This window comes from Ailuropoda melanoleuca, chromosome 6 (genome assembly GCF_002007445.2).
Source record: "Ailuropoda melanoleuca isolate Jingjing chromosome 6, ASM200744v2, whole genome shotgun sequence".
In the NCBI taxonomy this organism is placed as follows: domain Eukaryota; kingdom Metazoa; phylum Chordata; class Mammalia; order Carnivora; family Ursidae; genus Ailuropoda; species Ailuropoda melanoleuca.
The window spans coordinates 95576120-95596952 of NC_048223.1; the positions used below are offsets into that span (position 1 = coordinate 95576120).

At 37.1% G+C, this 20833-nt stretch overlaps 1 protein-coding gene across 1 annotated transcript in view; it reads left to right on the forward strand.

Moving 5' to 3' along the window:
• Nucleotides 1-20833, forward strand: part of KIF11 (kinesin family member 11) — a 48385-nt gene that overhangs the window by 17658 nt on the left and 9894 nt on the right. Inside the window, exons 9-17 of the mRNA XM_002916103.4 lie at nt 3010-3105; nt 6333-6421; nt 7259-7346; nt 8483-8671; nt 9357-9564; nt 10485-10657; nt 12780-12905; nt 13436-13594; nt 16610-16716. Of these exons, the coding sequence (XP_002916149.1) occupies nt 3010-3105; nt 6333-6421; nt 7259-7346; nt 8483-8671; nt 9357-9564; nt 10485-10657; nt 12780-12905; nt 13436-13594; nt 16610-16716 (1235 nt within the window). The remainder of the gene's footprint in view (nt 1-3009; nt 3106-6332; nt 6422-7258; nt 7347-8482; nt 8672-9356; nt 9565-10484; nt 10658-12779; nt 12906-13435; nt 13595-16609; nt 16717-20833) is intronic.

Consider the following 20833-nt stretch of genomic DNA (forward strand, 5'->3'; position numbering starts at 1 on the left):
ATCTCTCACTACAGTCTTTAGTTTAAAATCTAATCTGTCTGATATAAGAATTGCTACCCCAGCTTTCTTTTGAGGTCCATTGGCATGAAAAATGGTTTTCCATCCCTTCACTTTCAGTCTGGATGTATCTTTAGGTTCAAAATGAGTCTCTTGTAGACAGCAAATGGATGGGTCATGTCTTTTTATCCAATCTGCAACCCTGTGGCGTTTTATGGGAGCATTTAGGCCATTTACATTGAGAGTGATTATTGAGAGATAGGATGTTAATGATGTCATGTTGCTTGTGAAGTCTTTGTTTCTATAGATTGTAAATTTCTGTTCTGTATCACTCTTGGGGCCTTTTTACTTTTACAGAACCCCCCCTAAATATCTCCTGTAAGGCTGGTTTGGTGGTTACGAATTCCTTCAGTTTCTGCTGATCCTGGAAGGTCCTTATCTCTCCATCAATTCTGAATAACAGCCTTGCTGGATAAAGGATCCTTGGCTGCATGTTCTTCTCAGCTAGAGCTTTGAAAATACCCTGCCAACCCTTCCTGGCCTGCCAGGTCTCTGTAGACAGGTCTGACGTTATTCTGATATTTTTCCCTCTGTTCGTAAGGATTTTCTTCCGCCTGACCGCTTTCAATACTGTATCCTTGGATCTAATATTTGTGAATTGCACTATGACGTGACGTGGTATAGGCCTGTTCTCATTGATCTTGGGAGGGGTCCTTTCTGCCTCTTGGACACAAATGCTTGTTTCCTTTGCCAGATTAGGGAAGTTCTCAGGTACAATTTGTTCAAATATCTCTTCTAGACCTCTCTCTTTCTCCACCCCCTCGGGGATGCCGATGATTCTGACATTGGAACGTTTCATTGAGTCAGTAATCTCCCATAATCTACATTCTTGAGATTGGATTTTTTTGAGGCAAGTTTCTGTTTTAACTTTCTCTTCTACCATCCCATCCTCCAATTCACTAATTCGTTCTTCTGCCTCATTTACCCTGGATGTCAGAGCGTCTAGTTTAGACTGCATTTGATTCATAGCATTTTTAATTTCTGCCAGACTCGCTCTCTTTTCTGTCCTTAGAGATTCTATATTCTCGTTAATATTTTCATTGTTTTTTCAAGCCTACACATCATCTTGACCATTGTTGCTCTGAAGTCCATTTCTGACAATTTGGTTATATCCATATCCATCAGTTCTGTGGTAGAGGCCACAGACTCATTATCTTTTCTTTGCTGGGGGGGATTTCTCCTCCTCGTCATTCTCAGGAGAGGTTGTGGGGATGCCCAGAGCCCAAGTTATTGACCAGGACACAGGCAGTGTGCACTTGTTTTATAGGGACCTTAGGGATGTCGGCTTCCTGATTTTTCAGCCTGCCTTCTGGGCGAGGGGCCTGCCGCGCTGATATTCAGGCAACCCTGTTTGGGTAGAGTTGCCCCGTCCCCTGTGAGGGGGGATGGGGATGGGCACGGGCACAATGTGAGCCGGTGTTTCTGGGCTTTTGTTCTCTGGCAGCTTACCCTGGCGGTTTTCTGTGCCTCTTCTGAGAGAGCAGCAGTGGATGTATCCTAGCCTCTGTCTCAGAGCAGAGAGATCGCAGTCCGCTTTCCACTGAGCTCTCTTGGCCACTTTAACTCTGTTTCTGTTGGTGCTGCTCAACCCTGCAGCGTCCCGGGATGTGCCCCCCACACCTGGTGTCCCAGTCCTCACTTCCAGGGCCGGTGCATCTCTGTCCTTTGTGTTTCTAACATCGCCAGCCGCCCCCACTTCCTGCGCGCGCTCCCAAGCTCCCTGTTTCAGTGTGGTTCCCGTGCGTTCTGGAGCTCCGGTTTTCAGTCTGGTTGCACATGCACTCCTGAGCTCTCAGTTTCAGTCTAGTTCGAGTGTGTGCTCCAGAGCTCCGGTTTTCGGTTTGGACACGCACACGCTCCGGAGCTCCTGGTTTTAGTCCAGTTCCTGCGAGCGCTCCGGAGCTCTGGTTTTCAGTCTGGTTGTGCGCGTTCCCAGGCTCACGGTCTCAGTCTGCTTTCTCATGGGTGCCAGTCCACGAGTCTGACCCGCTCCCCAGGGCAGGTGGCTACTGCTTCCCAGTACCCGAGCACAGAGGCTCCCTCCCTCTTCTGTTTATTTTCCTATATCTGTGCACGGATTCACAACTCCCCGTTTTGTACCTCAATACTCAGTGCTGGAGATGTTCGTTTGTAAGGATCCAGGTGTATCTTCCTGCATCTCAGGGTGATTTCCTGGGTTTTCAGGATGGTCTGGTAGATATCCAGCTCGGCTCGGGACCAGCTGAGAAAGGGTCTCCTACTCTTCTGCCATCTTTTCTCCTTCTTGCAGAAAGTGGTCGCTTTTTTGTTCATAGAGTTTCTGCTACTCATTTCTTCATTCTCCAGTTGCGTTCATAGGTATTCAGAATGGTTTGGTAGCTCTCTCGCTGAATTCCTGGGACCAGACGAACTTTAGGTCTCCTGCTCCTCTGACATCTTGGAACGCCGAGCTGGAGCTCAACTCCTGTTTTAAACTGGGTTCCTTGCAGAAAGTGGTCGCTTTCCTGTTCATAGAGTTGCTGCTATTCTTTTCTTCATTCTCCAGTTGAGTTTGTAGGTGTTCAGAATGGTCCGATAGCTATCTAGCTGTGTTCCTGGGACCAGACGAAATTTAAGCCTCCTGCTCCTCCGCCATCTTGGACTCCTCCCTCTTTTTTTTTTAAGATTTTATTTCTTTATTTGAGAGAGAGTGTGTGCACAAGCAGGGGGGAGGGGTCTTCAACTTTATGATAATTTGCCCTAAGAAGACCCTGAAAGTTGGAAAGAAGGAGAGAAAGGATGTTTTGAACAAACTTCCTTGTAAAGATTGGGTATAGTGGTCCTAGTGGGTGTTAGATTTTTAGGTTAGATATAACCATAAATTATTTTCTGTAAGTTATTTTTTTTCTTGTAAGTTATTTTATAGTACATTTTAGAACACAGAACTACATTGTTCTTATATCTTTAGTAATTGGCATTTTCTTTTCTTCATAGGAAACACTGAGTACATTGGAATATGCTCATAGAGCAAAGAATATACTAAATAAGCCTGAAGTTAACCAGAAACTCACCAAAAGAGCTCTTATTAAGGTAACTGAATTTTGTGGAGGAATGTACTGTTTGACAAATGTGAAAATAAGGATCTGAAATAGATAATTGTTAAAAGATTTGTTCAATTCCTTGTGGTAAGGCTTTTCATCTAATGATTTTAATTAACTACCTAATATATTAAAATGTTTTTTCTAATGCTAATATGGTGACTTTACCAGCTCTATTAAGTCCGCAAAATTTGCAATTATTTACATTTAGAATATTTATTTCTAGCTTTAAGATATAATTACCATACATTAATGTGGTATAATTACTACACATTAGGGTATAATTTCCATAACACTCCATTGTAAGCCTACAATGCAATGATTTTTAGTACATTGATAGAGTTGTGCAACATCACTACAATCTACTTTAGAAATTTCTATCACTATAAAGTTCCCCTTTGCCCCTTTGCAAACAGTAAACCACTGATGTACTTTTTGTCTGTAGATTTGCCCTTTCCAGACATTGCTTAAATGTAATCATGCAATATTTAATCTTTTGCATCTGGCTTCTTTCACTTAGCATAACATAAGGACTTCATCTATGTTGTAGCATGTATCAACAGACTATTGCTTTTTATTGCTGAATGGCATTCCATTAAATGGATAATAACACATCATGTTTATCCATTCACCAGTCGATGGACATTTGGATTATTACCAATAATGCTGCTATGAACATTAGCATATAAATCTTTGTGTTGATGTATTTGCATTCCTCTTAGGTAGATACCTAGCAGTTTAATTTCTGTGTTGCACAATCAGTTTATGTTTAACTCTTTAAGAAACTGTTTTCCAAAGTGGCTGTACCACTTTAGATTTTCATTAGCAGCAAATGTGTGAGGGTTGCAGTTTCTCCACATCCTCTCCAACACTTGTTGTAGTCTGTCTTTTTTAAATGTTAGCCATTCTAATAAGTGTATAATTGTACCCTCAGCGTGGTTTTAATTAGCATTCCCCTAATGAATAATGATAATGAACTTCTTTTCACATGCTTATTATCCGTTTGTATATCTTTTTTGTGAAAGGTCTATCTAAATTCTTTGCCCAATTTTTAGTTGGTGTTCTTATTATTAAGTTGGTTTTTTTGGTTTTTTTTTTAAGATTTTATTTATTTGAGATAGAGCGGAGGCCAGGGGGAAAGAGAAAGGGAGAAGCAGGCTTCCTGCTCAGCAGGGAAGCCCCATGTGGGGCTCAATCTCAGGACCCTGGGATCATGACCGGAGCCAAAGGCAGACGTTTAACTGACTAAGCCACCCAGGCGTCCCTTATTATTAAGTTGTAAAGAGTTGTTCATATCTTTCAGGTACAAGCCTTTATGAGATGATTTGTAAGTATTTCCTCCCAGTCTGGCTTGTTTTCCTTTTCTTGATAGGGTTTTTTTTTTTAAATTGAAGTTTTCATCTAGATAATTGAGAGACATAATACAGAAAGGTCCTTAGCACATTTTGTCAAACTACAGTAGAGTATCACCACGGAGATATTGACATTAATAACAGTCCATTCATCTTATTCCTCAGTTTTCCTTGTACTCATTTATGCGTGTGTGTATTTAGTTCTGTACGATTCTGTCACGTGTAGGTTTGTGGATCAACCACCGTAGTTAAGACACTGAGCAGTTCCATCACCATAGGGGTCCCTCATATTGCCTTTTTATAATTACTTCCTTCCGACTCCCACTTCCTCTCCCTAATCTCTGGTATCCATTATTCTGTGCTCTATATCTAAACTCTTCCCATTTCAAAGTGTTATTGAATGGAATCACACAGTATGTAAACTTTAAAGATTGTATTTTTCACTACTACTCAGCAGAATTTTCTAGAGATTGACTTGAGTTACGCACATTGGTAAGTATTTCCTTTTGAGTGCTGAGTAGTATTCCATGGTATGTATATATCATACATATAGTTTGTGTAACCATTTACCTGTTGAATGACATATGGGCTGATTTCAGTTTTTCACAATTATAAGTAGAACTGCAAACATTTTGGTTATAGGTATCTGTGTAAACATAAATTTTCATTTTTCCTGGAATAATTGCCCAGGAGTGTAAGTTGTTGGGTATGGTAATTGAATATTTAGTTTTTTTTAAAGAACCGCCAAGCTGTTTTCCAGAGTGGCTGTACCATTTTATATTCCCACTAGCAATGTAGGAGTGATCTAGTTACTCCATATATTCACCAGCATTTGGTGTTATAACTATTTTTTATTTTAGGTATTCTGATGAGTATAATAGGTGCTAAATATCTCATTATGGTTTTAACTTGCATTTCTCTAATGGCTAATGGTGTTGAGCATATTTTCATGTACTTATTTGCTATTTGCATATCCTCTTTGATGAAATGTCTGTTCGTGTCTTTAGGCCCATTTTCTAATTGGGTTTTTAATACTTTTATTTAAAAAGTTTGGGGGGTGCCTGGGTGGCTCAGTTGGTTAAGCATCTGACTCTTGATTTTGGCTTAGTCATGATCTCAAGGTCCTGGGATTGAGCCTTACATAGGTCTGCTTCTCTCCCTCTCCTTCTGTGCTCTCTCTCTGTCTCTCTCTCAAATAAATAAATCTTTAAAAAAAAAAATTGGGGGGAGCCGCCTGGATGGCTTAGTCAGTTGGGTGTCTGACTTGATTTCGGCTCAAGTCGTGGTCTCAGCCTGAGGGTCGTGAGATCAAGCCCTGCTTTGGGCTCTGAGCTTGGTGTGGAGCCTGTTTAAGATCTCTCTCCTTCTCCCTCTGCCCCCCGCCTTAAAAAAAAAGGAATTAAAAAGAATTTTGTTTTTAAGTAATCTCTACACCCAACGTGGGGCTTGAACCCACAACCTGGAGATCAAAAATCACACGCTCCACTGGCTGAGCCCGCCAGGCTCCCTGCTATTTGGATTTTTAAAAATTATTGTGGTTTGAAAGTTCTTAATATGTTTTAGATACTAGTCCTTTGTCACAAATGTGGTTTGCAGTCATTTTCTCCCAGTCTGTAGTTTATGTTCTTTATATGGCTTTTTTTTTTTTTGGAAGAATTTATTTATTTAAGCTGTTGAAAGACTCTATTCTAAACAGATAAATATTGAATGAAAAGTATTATGACTTTTTATTCTTTTTCATGCTTTAAAAAACATGAAAGGGCTAAGTGCATGTTTTATTTGTTACATATCCTCCCCAAAATGAATGAAAAAAAAGTTAAATGCTAAATTGACACCTACAATGTTCTACAATGCTCTTCTTGTGTAGGAATATACAGAAGAGATAGAGCGACTGAAACGGGATCTTGCTGCAGCCCGTGAGAAAAATGGGGTATACATTTCTGAAGAAAATTTTAGGTAAGACCTTGGCTATGGAAATCAATTTCCAAGAATAATCATTTTCTGATAACAAGGTGTTTGAAATAAAATTTACTTATGTGACAGTAACTAAAATCTTTATATCTATTGCTTCCTATAAATGCTTCTTTTTCTTTTGACATTAACAGGTAGTTATCAAATAGTTAAAAATTTTTTATATAACTTTAATTTTTAAATAATTATAGATTCACATGAAGTTGCAAGAAAAATACAGAGAGGTCCCATGTTTTCCCCATTCATTACCTCTTGCATAACTTTAGTAAAACATCAGTGGTGGTGTGTGTTGGGGTGCATATTGGGGTATGTGTGCAGGGGGTAGGAGGTATAATTGCTTTGTACATATACTTTAACTCACTTCTCCATTTTAGCCCCTTATCTCACCCCTTCCTCCTGTGACACCTGATGCCTTCATGTCCCAAGCCTTTCTTGGATTCTGTGGGTCCTATTTATACTCCATATTCCTGATTGCAGACACTTAGGTTGTATCCCTCCCCATCTCTACGTTAGTTAGTTACAGTCCTTTGTCAGCTTTGTAGCTTCTCAAATTTTATATATACATATGCTTTTTTCCCTCATAAGTAGGGATTCTCAGTTTCAAAATGGAGGTCACGAGAAGAATAGTCCATTTATAAAACAAGGACAAGGAATACATTCGGTTTTGGTAATTTGTATTCGTTGCTTATTGACACTTAGGCATCATCATCATAGTGATAAATGGTAGAGATGATATGTAACTGCCACAGGTTTATTAGAATAAGTCTTAAAAGAATTAGAAAAAAATATTAACTGTTAACTTCATATTAACCTTTATTTTAGAGCCATGAGTGGAAAACTAACTGTTCAAGAGGAACAGATTGTAGAATTGATTGAAAAAATTGGTGCCGTTGAGGAGGAGCTAAGTAGGGTAAGCATTTAAAACAGTATTGAATGAACAAAACCCAAAACAAAACAGTACTACGTGTTACATGAAAAGCAAATATTAAAAGAAAATTTCAGAATTTGAGGGACCTGATTTTTTTTAAGATTTTTAATTTATTTTTATTTTTTAAAGATTTTATTATTTTTAAGTGATCTCTACACCCAACATGGGGATTGAATTTACAACCCTGAGATGAAGAGTTGCATGCTTCACTGGTTGAGCCAGCCAGGTGCCTCTAAAGATTTTTTATTTTTAAGTAATGTCTGTACCCATTGTGGGGCTTGAACTTAACATCCCCAAAATCCTGAGATCAAGAGTCTCATGCTCTACTTAGACTGAGCCAGCCAGGCACCCCTCCCCGCCTTTTTTTAACATTCTTTTAATTTGTACTAAGTCTTGAAATCTCATGTGTGCTTCATCTGTATATCTCAGTTCAGACAAGCCACTTTTTTTTTTTTTAAATAGGCTTCATGCCCAATGTGGGGCTTGAACTCACAAACCTGAGATCAAGAGTCATGTGCCCTACCGACTGAGCCAGCCAGCCCCCCCGCCCCAATATTTTTTAAGATTTTTTTTCTGGCTGACTCTTATACTAAAACTAAGTTGTATCCTAATTTTACTATAATTGATGATGAAGAAACTGTCTGTTTTGACACATTAAGGCAGCACTATAAGAAATTAACTGAACTGTGTGGTTTTATTGTTAAAGCTAAATAATGAATGCTGAGACATTCATTATTAATGACTAATTTCATTAACATGTGTATTAGATGAGGGAATGCAGATGTTAGGAGAAACCAGATGTTGAATAACTAAGGTGGCGAGACGTGATCTTTCTGTGCCACCCTCACATTGTCAGTGTTGAAAGGAACCTGAAGAGCTAACACCACTACACTAGACCTGTTATTTAATCTCAAAGTTTTTAATGAATTTACAGAAAGAGACCAGATACTATATAAAATGCACTAACGTACCTGGTAACTTGTTACAACTTGTCACAACTTTTGCATGGAAATAATTTGTTTGATTCTTGTCTTATTATATTACGAACTAGCCAGGTGTTTCAGCAACCAGTTCAGCATTTTGTAATTCTTAAAAAAATGTTTATATGTTATATGTAGGTTACAGAGTTGTTTATGGACAACAAAAATGAACTTGACCAGTGTAAATCTGACCTGCAAAATAAGACACAGGAACTTGAAACCACTCAGAAACATTTACAAGAAACTAAATTACAACTTGTTGAAGAAGAGTATATTACATCAGCTTTGGAAAGTACTGAGGAGAAACTTCATGATGCTGCCAGCAGGGTTTGTCTTTTGTTTTGATTTGTACTTGCATTGAAGAAATTAGAAGTTGGAGATTAGAGAAAATTAGAAATTACAGAATGTGTAGAAGTAGAAATTAAAGAATGGGTAGAAGTAACTTTTCTTCGCTTAAGCATTAACTGTGAAATTCTATCGATCCACCCCAAATGATATTTCTGCCAATTTAAAGAACATTATTTTACTATTTCATCTGAATTTTCCTCACTAGAGTTTCTGACTTAAGAAAAAACCACCATCCTGAAGTTTTGTATGTAGAAAATGATTTGAATGTACTTTAGGGACATTGAAAACAATGATGCAATATTTTCCCCTTTGGTCATGATTGCAACTAATCAGTCATAAAGAATTTAGCACCTTCTAATGATGGGAGATGTTGAAAGAATTGTTTATTAGGTTCATGTTGGAGGAAATAGTAACGCATAATAGAAGAATTTGTGAGGAAGCATAATTATTAGGTTGGCAAAATCACTTTCCTTGCCTAGATTGTTAGATGAGGAGAAATTTCTGGGCAACTGGATAAATGAGCATGAATTGAAAATGTGTTCTGATACAATGTCTAAAACTTACTAGTTCTCATCAGGAGAAATACTATGTAACACAGATATTTTCATTAGACTTTTTGTCATATCCCATCTTATCAACATTTATTTTTAAAAATCATATATAGTTGCTTACCACAGTTGAAGAAACTACAAAAGATGTATCTGGTCTCCATTCCAAACTGGATCGTAAGAAGGCAATTGATCAGCACAACGCAGAAGCTCAGGATATTTTTGGCAAAAACCTGAATAGTCTGTTTAGTAGAATGGAAGAATTAATTAAGGATAGCAGCTCAAAACAAAAGGCCATGCTAGAGGCTCACAAGACTTTGTTTGGTAAGCTCAAGCATTTGTAATTATTCTAGTCTTTGTGTGGTAAGTGTGAGACTAATTTCAAAACTGATCATTTAATATCTTAAAAAACTCAGGTGACCATGTCACTAGTCCCCTCCAATGCACACACTGTCTGTTCAGACTAGGGATTAATGCTTTTACTGCCTTTGAATTAAAACAAATCTTAATTGTTTTAAAAAAGTTTTTTCTTTTTTTTCCCTGTTTTTGATAAAGTAAGCTTTAACCATACCCATTGTTGTTATCTTCATTTAGAGGAAAAAACTCATTTTTTTTTTTGAAGATTTTATTTATTTATTTGAGAGAGAGAGAGAATGAGCAAGCACACGCAGGTGGCAGGACAGAGGGAAAGGGAGAAACAGACTCACTGCTGAGCAGGGAGCTTGATGCAGGGCTCGATCCTAGGAAGGCAGAGGCTTAACCAACTGAGCCACCTAGGCACCCAGGGATAAACTTTTAAGTATTAGTTTTTTAGTATGAAAGTATTATCTTCACTATAGAAAACTTATAAGATATAGAAATGTAAAAATTTGTAAAAATCACCTAGAGTCTAGTCACTCTAAGCCAACCACTCTAAGTTTGGTTTATTGATTTTATAACCTCTTTTACCTACTATACTACTGTGATTACCTGTAGCTGGAGATCACAGTAATTCTTGGTTTACTGTGAACTATAGAGATGGGTATGATAAACTGACAAATATGTCATGTGCTTGCAGAATACTCTAGAAAGTAATTTATATTTGAAATATTCCCTAGCTGATGTAATGAGCCAATTATTTTAAGTTCGTTGTTATAAATTTCCACAAGGATATAATTTTCTCAATCTATTTAAAGTACTTCTAACTGTATTAATATATTTATGTCAAAGTTTGTATCTTTTTTTTTTTTTTTTTTTTGGTGTAGGTAACCTGCTGTCTTCCAGTGTCTCTGCATTAGACACAATTACTACAACAGCACTTGGATCTCTCACATCTGTTCCAGAAAATGTGTCTATACGTGTTTCTCAGATATCTAATATGATATTTAAAGAACAATCATTAGCTGCAGAAAGTAAAACTGTACTTCAGACATTGATTGTTAGTAAATCTTTTAAAGTATTTTTCAAGTGTTACTCTGCTAAGTCTTCAAAAACAATGTTTTCTGCTCTTTCATTTTAAACTTTACAGGCATGGTTATAAACATCACTTTAAGAGTACATTTATGTATATATTTTAAGATTTTACTTATTTGAGAGTGAGTGAGAGAGAGCATGAGCTGGGTGAAGGGCAGAGAGAGAAGTAGGCTCCCTGCTGAGCAGGGAGCCCAATGCATAGTTCAGTCCCCGGACTCTGGGATCATGACCTGAGCCGAAGGCAGATGCTTAACTGACTGAGCCACCCAGGTGCCCCAGATTTATATCTATATATTTATATATAAATATATATATAATTTGTTTTTAAAGATTTTTATGTATTTATTTGAGAGAGAGTACGCATATGAGAGAGCACAGTGGGGAGGAGGGGCAGAGGGAGAGGGAGAAGCAGACTCCCTGCTGAGCAGGGAGCTCAATGCAGGGCACCATCCCAGGACCCTGGGATCATGACCTGAGCCAAAGGCAGACACTTAACCAACTAACTGAGCCACCCAGGCGCCCCCCAGATTTATATTTTTAAAAGCAAATCTCTCCACTGTTTTTTCTCTCCCAGAAAGATTAAGTCCTAAATGCATTTAACCAATATTTGAAACTCTTTTCACTTATATCTTGTAACATTAAGAGCAAGAATTAATAAGCCTAATAACTAGAAAGGGCAAGTTTAGCACCAGATCAATTCAGGGAACCCATGAGTTGTTAGTTCGCTCAGAAATTGGTAAATCATCTTTTCCGCAAGTGTTCTGGAATGGTTATACTGATGTTACAGTTGACCCAACCAGAGGGGATTATTAGATGTTTAATTTTAAAATTATGGTAATACGGAGAAGTGCAAGAAAAAGAACTGCTAGAATTCTGGGAACACATATGACAATTTATGGGGTCATATCTGTGTGATCAAGCCCTTCTTAACTGTAAGGCTCTTTTTCATAGTTCTATTGAAGCCACTCATCCAGTTATACTAGTATTATATCCTTCATAACTGATTTGGGTAATACTCTTTATTTTGTTAATTGTATGATTTGCCTAGGTAGTCCTTGGCCATATTTCTTGTTTTCTTCATTTAGTCTCTCTGCCTCCCCTTTTAAGTCTAATGATGTTTGTTGAACATTTTCCAAGTGAATAACTACAAATATTAGTTGACACTGCCTAGATTCAGTGCTTATATGACACTATTTGATAGATTTCATCAGTCACCCAAATTTGGCAAAGTTAACAGATGCTCAGTTGGTACTACCTTTTAGGAAATTGATACATGCACTAAATTCAAGACTGTATTTATTGATGTCTTACTACCAAGTTCTGTACCACCTTGTAAACACTTCTGGAGTCAAAAAGATGACTGAGGGATGACTGCTGCTCCCACAGCATGAGTTGAAATGATAGCTTTTCTTTCCGAAAGAATACCAGTTGCCTTTCCTTTCACTCTTCACTAATTGTTTCTCTTATAGTTCCTCACCCTGCCTGCGTGAAGGGAACTTAAGGTCAGAGTTTTTTCCCTTTTTGTAAAAATTACCAATCTAATAAAAAAAAAAAGTGCCCAATCTACCTTCTCAACTTTGTATATACCTTGACAAAAACCGGAACCTTAATAAGTTCTTCAGATACAATAGAATATGTCACCAGGTCTTCAAAGTTAAATACCTCCAGCTCAAAGCCTATCTTTGAAGGCTATTTGGTCTGAGCCTTTTTAACTAGTAACCTAAACTTGTTTGAAATTTATTTGTTAAAATGTACTTGTGCAGTTTTTTTTTTAAAACTCCCTTTATTTGCATGCTGAAACCTTATCAAATGATTGTCATTTTCCTCTCTTCTGAATTCTTTGGACTTCTGTTGCATTAGACTGTTAAGAATCTATCGTATGCTACATGACCATTTTCTTAATTACTATAAGTAGGATTAAGTAACTTGTTGATGAATAGAAACTCTAGAAACAAATAGGCTTTATACGCTATAAAGATTAGAGAATGGAAACTTAGAATTTCACTATGCATGGGTTAACAAAGTATTTAAGATACTGTCATTTAACCAGCCATGTTTATGGAAGTGAAAATATTCTTTTTAACCAGGATGTACTTAAGACTGACCTTCTAACTTCACTGGAAACAGTTTTATCCCCCACAATGGTGTCTATACTGAAAATCAACAGTCAACTAAAGCATATTTTCAAGACTTCATTGACAGTGGCTAGTAAGGTAACAAATATTATGTTCTTAATTTCTTAAAATCTAATTGTTGTTTAAGAAAAAAACTCAATCTGTGGCCAAATCTGTATACATGCAAAAGCCATGGGTTGTGATTTGGGAGGAGATAGGATGCTCGCTGCCATTGATGTGATCAACAGAATCATGGCTAGGAAAATTGAGAGAATGATCTTCATGAGAAGTGTGCGTTTACATAGTATCATATATAGCATGCTACCATGGGTGGGTGAAGAAGACACGCATATTCATGTATACACGCATTGCATGCACATATGCCTAAATATGCATAAAATATCTCTGGAAGTGTTTAAAAATGATGATAATTGTCTGTTGGAGTTGAGAGTGGAACTGGGGTTCCAGGGGCTGGAGAGGGAAGACTTTTCTCTGCATACCGTTTTCTAGCTTGTATGTATTCTGTTTTGTAAGTGTTCAAAAAAAAAACCAAAAACACAACATTAAATTAAAAAAACTAAAAAATGTTTTTTTAATTAAAAGAAAGAAACTAACTTTTTCCTTCAAAGATAGAAGATCAGAAAAAGGAAATGGATGGCTTTCTCAGTACACTGTGTAACAATCTACACGAACTACAAGAAAATACACTTTCTTCCTTGGCTGAATCACAGAAGCTATGTGAAAACTTAACTGAAGACCTGAAGACAATAAAAAAAATCCATTCACAGGTATCTCATTTAGGTGATTTGGGGAATGTAAAAAGGAAATTTTATAATCTTTAACTCGATAACCCCTGTTATGTAATCTGAATGCTGCAGAACTAATTTAGAAACCTGAAAAAACCATAACCACTCTTGCTTATAACAATAATTAATACAAAATAATTAAGAATATTTTTCTTGACCAATTAATATTTTAGGATTTGCTAGATTTAGAACCCTATGCTAAAGCTCTATAAGACAAACAAGAGGGGTGCCTGGGTGGCTCAGTCAGTTAAGCGTCCAACTCCTGATTTCCGTGCAAGTCATGGTCTCAGGATTGTGAGATTGAGCCCCAAGTCAGGCTCCGGACTCGTAGGGGAGTCTGCGTGAGATTCTCTGCCTCTCCCTCCCTCTCTGCCCCTCCCCTGCTCACACTCTCTCTTTCTCTCTCAAATAAATAATAAATCTTAAAAAAAAAAAAAAAAATCATCCTTTCATCGCACCAAGATGAAGCTAGAGAAAGATACCTTTGGGAGTGCAATTAGAAGAAAATGGTTATAGCATTTACAATGAATATATATCTACAGTTTAACTTGATAAATTATTATTTTTCTAGGATAACATGGATACTTACTATCTTTCATAAACTGTATCCTGTCACTAATTTCTGTCTTATTTGTCAGACATTTGAATTATAGCAAATTAATACAATTCTTTTCTTTTTTTTTTCTGAGAGAGAGCTAGCCAGAGACAGAGTGCATGGATGCGCATGGTGGGAGGAAGGGCAGAGGGAGAAGGGAAGAGAGAATCTTAAGCAGGCCATACTAGGCTCCATGTGAGAGCATGACCTGCGCTGAAACCAAGAGTCGGACGCTGAACCAACTGAGCCACCAAGGCACCCCAATTAATACAATTCTTAGTTTTTATTGATTGATTGTAAATGTAATTCACAACTTACCTTCCTCCATGGAAGCTGTTCCTTACTGCATTAGGCTTTAAACCTGAAACCAAACCTCCAAACCAGGGAAGTCATAATCTGTAAAGATCAGATATATGGAAAACAACTCCTGGTGTTCCTAAGGCCTGAGTAATAAATGTGTAAAGTTTTATTAAACAAGGCTAATTATTACGTGACAGAACCCTTTGGTCAATAAAACTATTGACATGATTTAGTGAGTAATAAAGATTTCTTTTTCTTTGGAAGTAAGGGAGATGGAATTCTTATCCATGTCATCCAAAATGAGAAAGGAAATAAATCCAAGATTTTTAGGCAAGAGTTAAAATAACTTTGAAGTCAGAGTATTCATTTCCCAAGTTGATAAGCCTTAAACTTTTTGGAGAAAGGATTAACAACAAATTAGTAAAAATAATCATTAACGTTTCTGGAGCCACTCACTATGTGCTTATCCTGTCTATTACTAGCCTAGTTTTCTAATGAGGAAACTGAGGCCTTGAAAGCACATAAGAGTATTTAGATCCTCTGAGAGTGGTAGTGGTGATTATAGTGCCTTCCGCTTTTGAGTAGCTCTGTTTCTAGAACATAATCTTGCAGTTTGAAATTATAGCAGTTTCTCATACCTCTGCATCAACCTGTCTATAACTTTTCAGGTATATGTTCTAGGTAGATCAACTTTTTATGTATTAGCTGTTTTGAAATGTTTAAAATTGATAAGCAGCTGTGTGTGTTTTTTTTTTAAAGATTTTAGTTATTTATTTATTTGACAGAGATAGAGACAGCCAGCGAGAGAGGGAACACAAGCAGGGGGAGTGGGAGAGGAAGAAGCAGGCTCATAGCAGAGGAGCCTGATGTGGGACTCGATCCCAGAACGCTGGGATCACGCCCTGAGCCGAAGGCAGACGCTTAACCGCTGTGCCACCCAGGTGCCCCTGATAAGCAGCTGTTTAAAAACAAGCAAAATACCTATTATCCAAAAAGTATTTTTTTTTTTTTAAGATTTTATTTATTTACGTGACAGAGATAGACAGCCAGCGAGAGAGGGAACACAGCAGGGGAGTGGGAGAGGAAGAAGCAGGCTCATAGCGGAGGAGCCTGATGTGGGACTCGATCCCGGAACGCCGGGATCACTCCCCGAGCCGAAGGCAGACGCTTAACGACTGCGCTACCCAGGCGCCCCCAAAAAGTATTTTAACATGAATGATTTGACTTCCCTGGCTTTACAGAAGTTAAATTTATTAAGTGAGCCGTTTCTCAGATATTCTAGAACTTGAAGTTAGCACTAACAAAACAATTACGTGAAACTCTGAACATCTGTCTACATGTAGATAAATCTAATAATATCTGCATTTTCCTCTACTTTGAGACTGGTAAAAATACTGACAGACTTTGTTCATAATCAGTCTTGGGAATGTATTGTCAGCTGATGTGTATTTTAGAGATGTTGGTCAAATAATAGACTGAACAGTAAGAATGCTGTGTGCGTGTTCAGCTCTTTCTTGGCCTTTAGTGTACCTTCTTCATTTTGTAAGTTTAAATCCCTGTCGTGTTCTGTGACTTGTTTTTGAAGATGCCAAGTATGAGCAAAGGTAAAATTTGCTCATAAGCAAAGTATGGTAAAATTATATTTTATTAATATGATCCAGCTAGATACTGTAAAATGTTTCAGCTTAAGTAATTAATACCATTTTTGGACTGCTTGACCCATCAGATTATCACCATTACTTTTCTCTTCTAGTAGTGTTATCAGTTAAGCAACTGGTGCTGTATACCTGTCAAAGTGGTTCTCAGAGCATAATGTGACATCTTGGTGTATTTGCTTAGTTTTGAGGTACACTGAAAGTAATTTGTTTCTAACAGTTAAGATAGCAAAGTTTGCCAATTGTTTACTTTTTGAAAAATTCCTTTAATATTATCCTTTTAATATCATTTACACTGCTTTCCTCTATGGGTGAGAAGTGGAATTAAAGTTCTCTTGTTAAGAATTTGTATAATACTCAGCTGTAGGAAAATACTTCATGTCAATATAGAAGAAAAGTTCAGGTGTCATAATTTCAACCTCTTCCTCTTCTGCACCTTTCTTATAGGAACTTTGCCAGTTAATCAATCTTTGGGCAGAGAGATTCTGTGCCTTGGAAGAAAAGTGTGAAAACATCCAGAAACCACTTAGTAACGTCCAAGGAAATACAGAACAGTAAGCACTTTTTAATTCTCTTCAACTTTTCTCTGCCTGAAACTATTTCAGAATAGAAGGCTTCAAACAGTACAAATACTATCAACCCGATTACTTGTTTAACATTTTATTATGTTTGCTTTCTCATTCTCATTCTCCCAGCCCCCTCTAATATTTTATATATAGATATCTTTACTGAACTAGCTGGAATAGGTTGCAGCCATAATGCTCACTTTCCCCTAAATACTTCAGTCTGAGGGTCGCCTGGGTGGCTCAGTCTTTAAGCATCTGCCTTCGGCTCAGGTTATGATCCCAGGGTCCTGGGATCGAGCCCCACATCAGGCTCCCTGCTCAACGGGAAGCCTGATTCTCCCTCTCCCACCCCCACTCCCCCTGCCAGCGTTCCCTCTCTCGCTCTGTCTCTCTCTGTCCAATAAATAAATAAAATATTTAATAAATGAATACATACATACTTCTGTCTGTATTTCCTAAAAATACTTTCTTATATTACCATAATATAATTATTTTAAATCAGAAAATTAATATTGATAACTCCTATTATCTAGTGTTACAGACTTAATTCAAATTTTGCCAATTGTCTCACTGATGTTCTTTATAGGAAAAGAAAAAGATTTTCCTCCTGCTCTGGGATTTAATCTAGGATCACACATTGCATTTGATTATCATGTCTCTTGAATCACCTTTAATCTGGAGTAGTTTCATAGTGTTTGTCTTTTATGACCTTTCCTTTTTCAACAGCATAGAATATTTATTTAGTACAGTGTCCCTCAGTTGGGATTGGTCTTCATGATTAATTGGAATTTCTCTGGAGCTCCTTTCAAGGTACTTTTCTTTGCCTTTAGTTTTTGGAGGTTTGATTATATTATGTTGTCTTATATATTTCTTTGAGGTTATCCTTTTTGGATTTAGTCAGATTCTTGAATCTGTACACTTAATGCCTGTCAGCAGTTGTGGAAATTTTCACCCATTATATGAACGTTTTTCAGCGCTATATTCTTTCTCCTCTGCTTCTAGGACTTTGATGACACAAATGTTAGATATTTTACTGTGGTCCCATAGGTCTCTGAAGCTATATATAGTTTATTTTCTCTTTGTTGTTCAGATTGAGTAAATTTTATGAACTGTCTTCATGGTCCTTTGTCATCTCTAACCTGTAGAACCCATTCAATGAGGTATTTTATTTCAGTTATTGGGTTTTTCAGTTTTATAATTTTCATTTCCTTCTTTTTTTAATCTCTATTTCTTTGCTAAGATTTTTTAATTTTTTCAAAAAGTGTTTTAATTGCTCATTGAAACATTTTTATATGGCTGCTTTAAAATCCTTGACAGATTATTCCAACATCTGAATTATCTCAGTGTTGGCACCTGTTGTCTTTTCTCATTCAAGTTGTGATTTTCTGGAATGGTTTTGATTGTATCTTGAACATTTTGGTTATTATGTTAGGAGACTCAGAATCGTATTTAAGTCTTCTTTTTTGGCAGGCATTCACTTTTGTTTCGGTTTAATGTGAAGGTCCTGGCCCAGTTCTGTGAGCTTTGGTTCCAAACACAATTTTATTTTCAGAGCTTCTGCATTCTGATATGCTTCGTTTGGTGCTACCTATATGAAAAAAATTTGTATTCTGCTTTTGATGGATGAAATGTTCTATACAAGTCAATTAGGTCTAGTTGATTGATAGTCTTAATTGGGTCCTCTGTATTCTTACTGAGTTTCTGCCTGTTTGTTCTTTCAAATACTAAGAGAAGGGTGTTGAAATCTCCAATTACAATTTTAGATTTGTCTGTTTCTCATCAGTTTTATGTTTTTGCTACATATATGCAATGATCTGTTGTTAGATGCATATGCAATTAGGGTTGATATGTCTTGGAGGACTGACTGCTTTATCCTCATGTGATATCCCATTTTATCCCTGATAATCTTCCTTGTTCTGAAGTCTACTTTGTCTGAAACTAATATTAAGTACTTAGCTTTCCTTTGCTATTTGCATATAATGTATTTCTATCCCTTTACTTTTGGCCTATGTCTTTATATTTAAAGTGGATTTCTTGCAGATAACATGTAATTGGGTCTTGCTTTTTCATCACATTGAACAATGTATGACTTTTAACTGATGTGTTTAGACCGTTCTCATTTAAAGTATTGGTATAGTTGGGGGGCACCTGGGTGGCTCAGTTGTTAAACATCTGCCTTCAGCTCAGGGCGTGATCCCAGAAGCCCTGCATCGGGCTCCATGCTCCACTGGGAGCCTGCTTCTTTCTCTCGCACTCCCCCTGCTTGTGTTCCCTCTCTCACTGGCTTTCTCTCTCTCTGTCAAATAAATAAATAAAATCTTAAAAAAAAAATAAAGTATCGGTATAGTTGGATTAAAATCTACCATTTTGCTGTTTTCTCTTTGTCGCATATTCTGTGCTTTGTTTCCTTTTATTCCTTTCCTAAGTGGAGTGTTTTTATGTTTTCATTTTATCTCTTCTATTGATTTATCATTTTTACTTTTTTTCTTTTTTTTTTTTTTTAAAGAGTGCACATGAGCACGGCAGTGGGGGGTTGGTAGGAGGATGGATGGTCAGAGGGAGAGAATCCTAAGCAGGCTCTGAGATCATGACCTGAGCTGAAGTCAAGAGTTAGACACTTAACCAACTGAGCTACCCAGGCACCTCTTATTGTTTATACTTTTAAATTACCTTTTTTTAAAGTAGTTTTTCTAGGATTAATGATACACATTTTTAAATAATGTTAATACACTTTCAAGTATTTGCTGTTCCATGTGTGATAAAAGGACCTTATAACAGTATATTCCTAATTTTTCTTTCCCATCTCTTACACATTGTTTTCATATATTTTGCTTTTGCGTATGCTATATACACCCAGGACATTGTTACTATGATTGCTTTCTTTTCTTTTTTAATGTGGCTACTAGATTTTTTTTTTTTTTTTTTTTTTTCTACTAAAAATTTTTTNGAAATTTTTTAATTATGTGGCTCATATTCTACTGAACAGTGCTGTTGTAGAATTCTGGCTGTCACCTATTTTACTAGGTTTTTCGATTCTATTGTTGATCCTATTCATTTTATCATGCCCCATTCTGAGCTCTTCTTTCTGGACTCTGAGTCTAGAAAGTGTCTCCCCATGTTTTTTCCCAGTGTCTAGACTTAAGGATTTCTGGCTTTTTCAATAGCTCTGAAGGGAATACTAGAATAGGATTGAAATGGCTAAGGAACTATGATATAATTATAAGCTGTCTGCAAGCCATTTTTCCTATCTTCCTGACGTTTACTGCCTTTACCAGTGGTTTTCAAAGTGTCGTCCAGGGACCGTGTAAAAGAATCAGCCAGGAGTAGGGCTCAGGAATCTAGGAGAGGTTTATGTATACTGAAGTTTGGGACCCACTCACTGCCTTTGGCACTTATTGTCATGGATTGTAGTCACTCATGAATAAATTTGATCTTCCGACTAGGTTGTGATTCCTTGAGAAGACTAGGTTTGTGTTGATAGTTTCCAAGCTTATCACTTGAATTTCTTGTCCTTTTTCAATCATTTCCATTTAACCTGTAGTCGAACTTTGGTTTTCAAACTTTTTGCTTACTCATTTGGTTTCCTCGCATGGTGTACCATCTAGTGGTAATGTAGGGTAACTTTCATTCACTGAAGAACTCTGAAGTCTTGAGAGGACTTTAGTTTTCTATCAGGGTTATATTGCAGTGTACAGTGTATGCTAGGTGTATAGTTTGTCACACCCCAATATAATCTTAATTATTAGAAAGCTTTATAATTGACTTTGTTTTATTTATTTATTTTTATTTTTAAAATTTTGTTTAAAAGATTTTATTAATTTATTTGACAGAGAGAGAGGCAGCCAGAGAGGGAACACAAGCAGGGGGAGTGGGAGAGGGAGAAGCAGGCTTCCTGCGGAGCAGGGAGCCCGATGTGGGGCTTGATCCCAGAATGCTGGGATCATGACCTGAACCGAGGCAGACGCTTAACGACTGAGCCACCCAGGAGCCCTAGTTAACTTGGTTTTATAACATTTATAATTTTTACCGTTTATTTAAGGTCACCAGCAAGGCAAAACTGCTTAAGAACAGAATGATAGATTGATTGTGGACAATTTAGGGACTA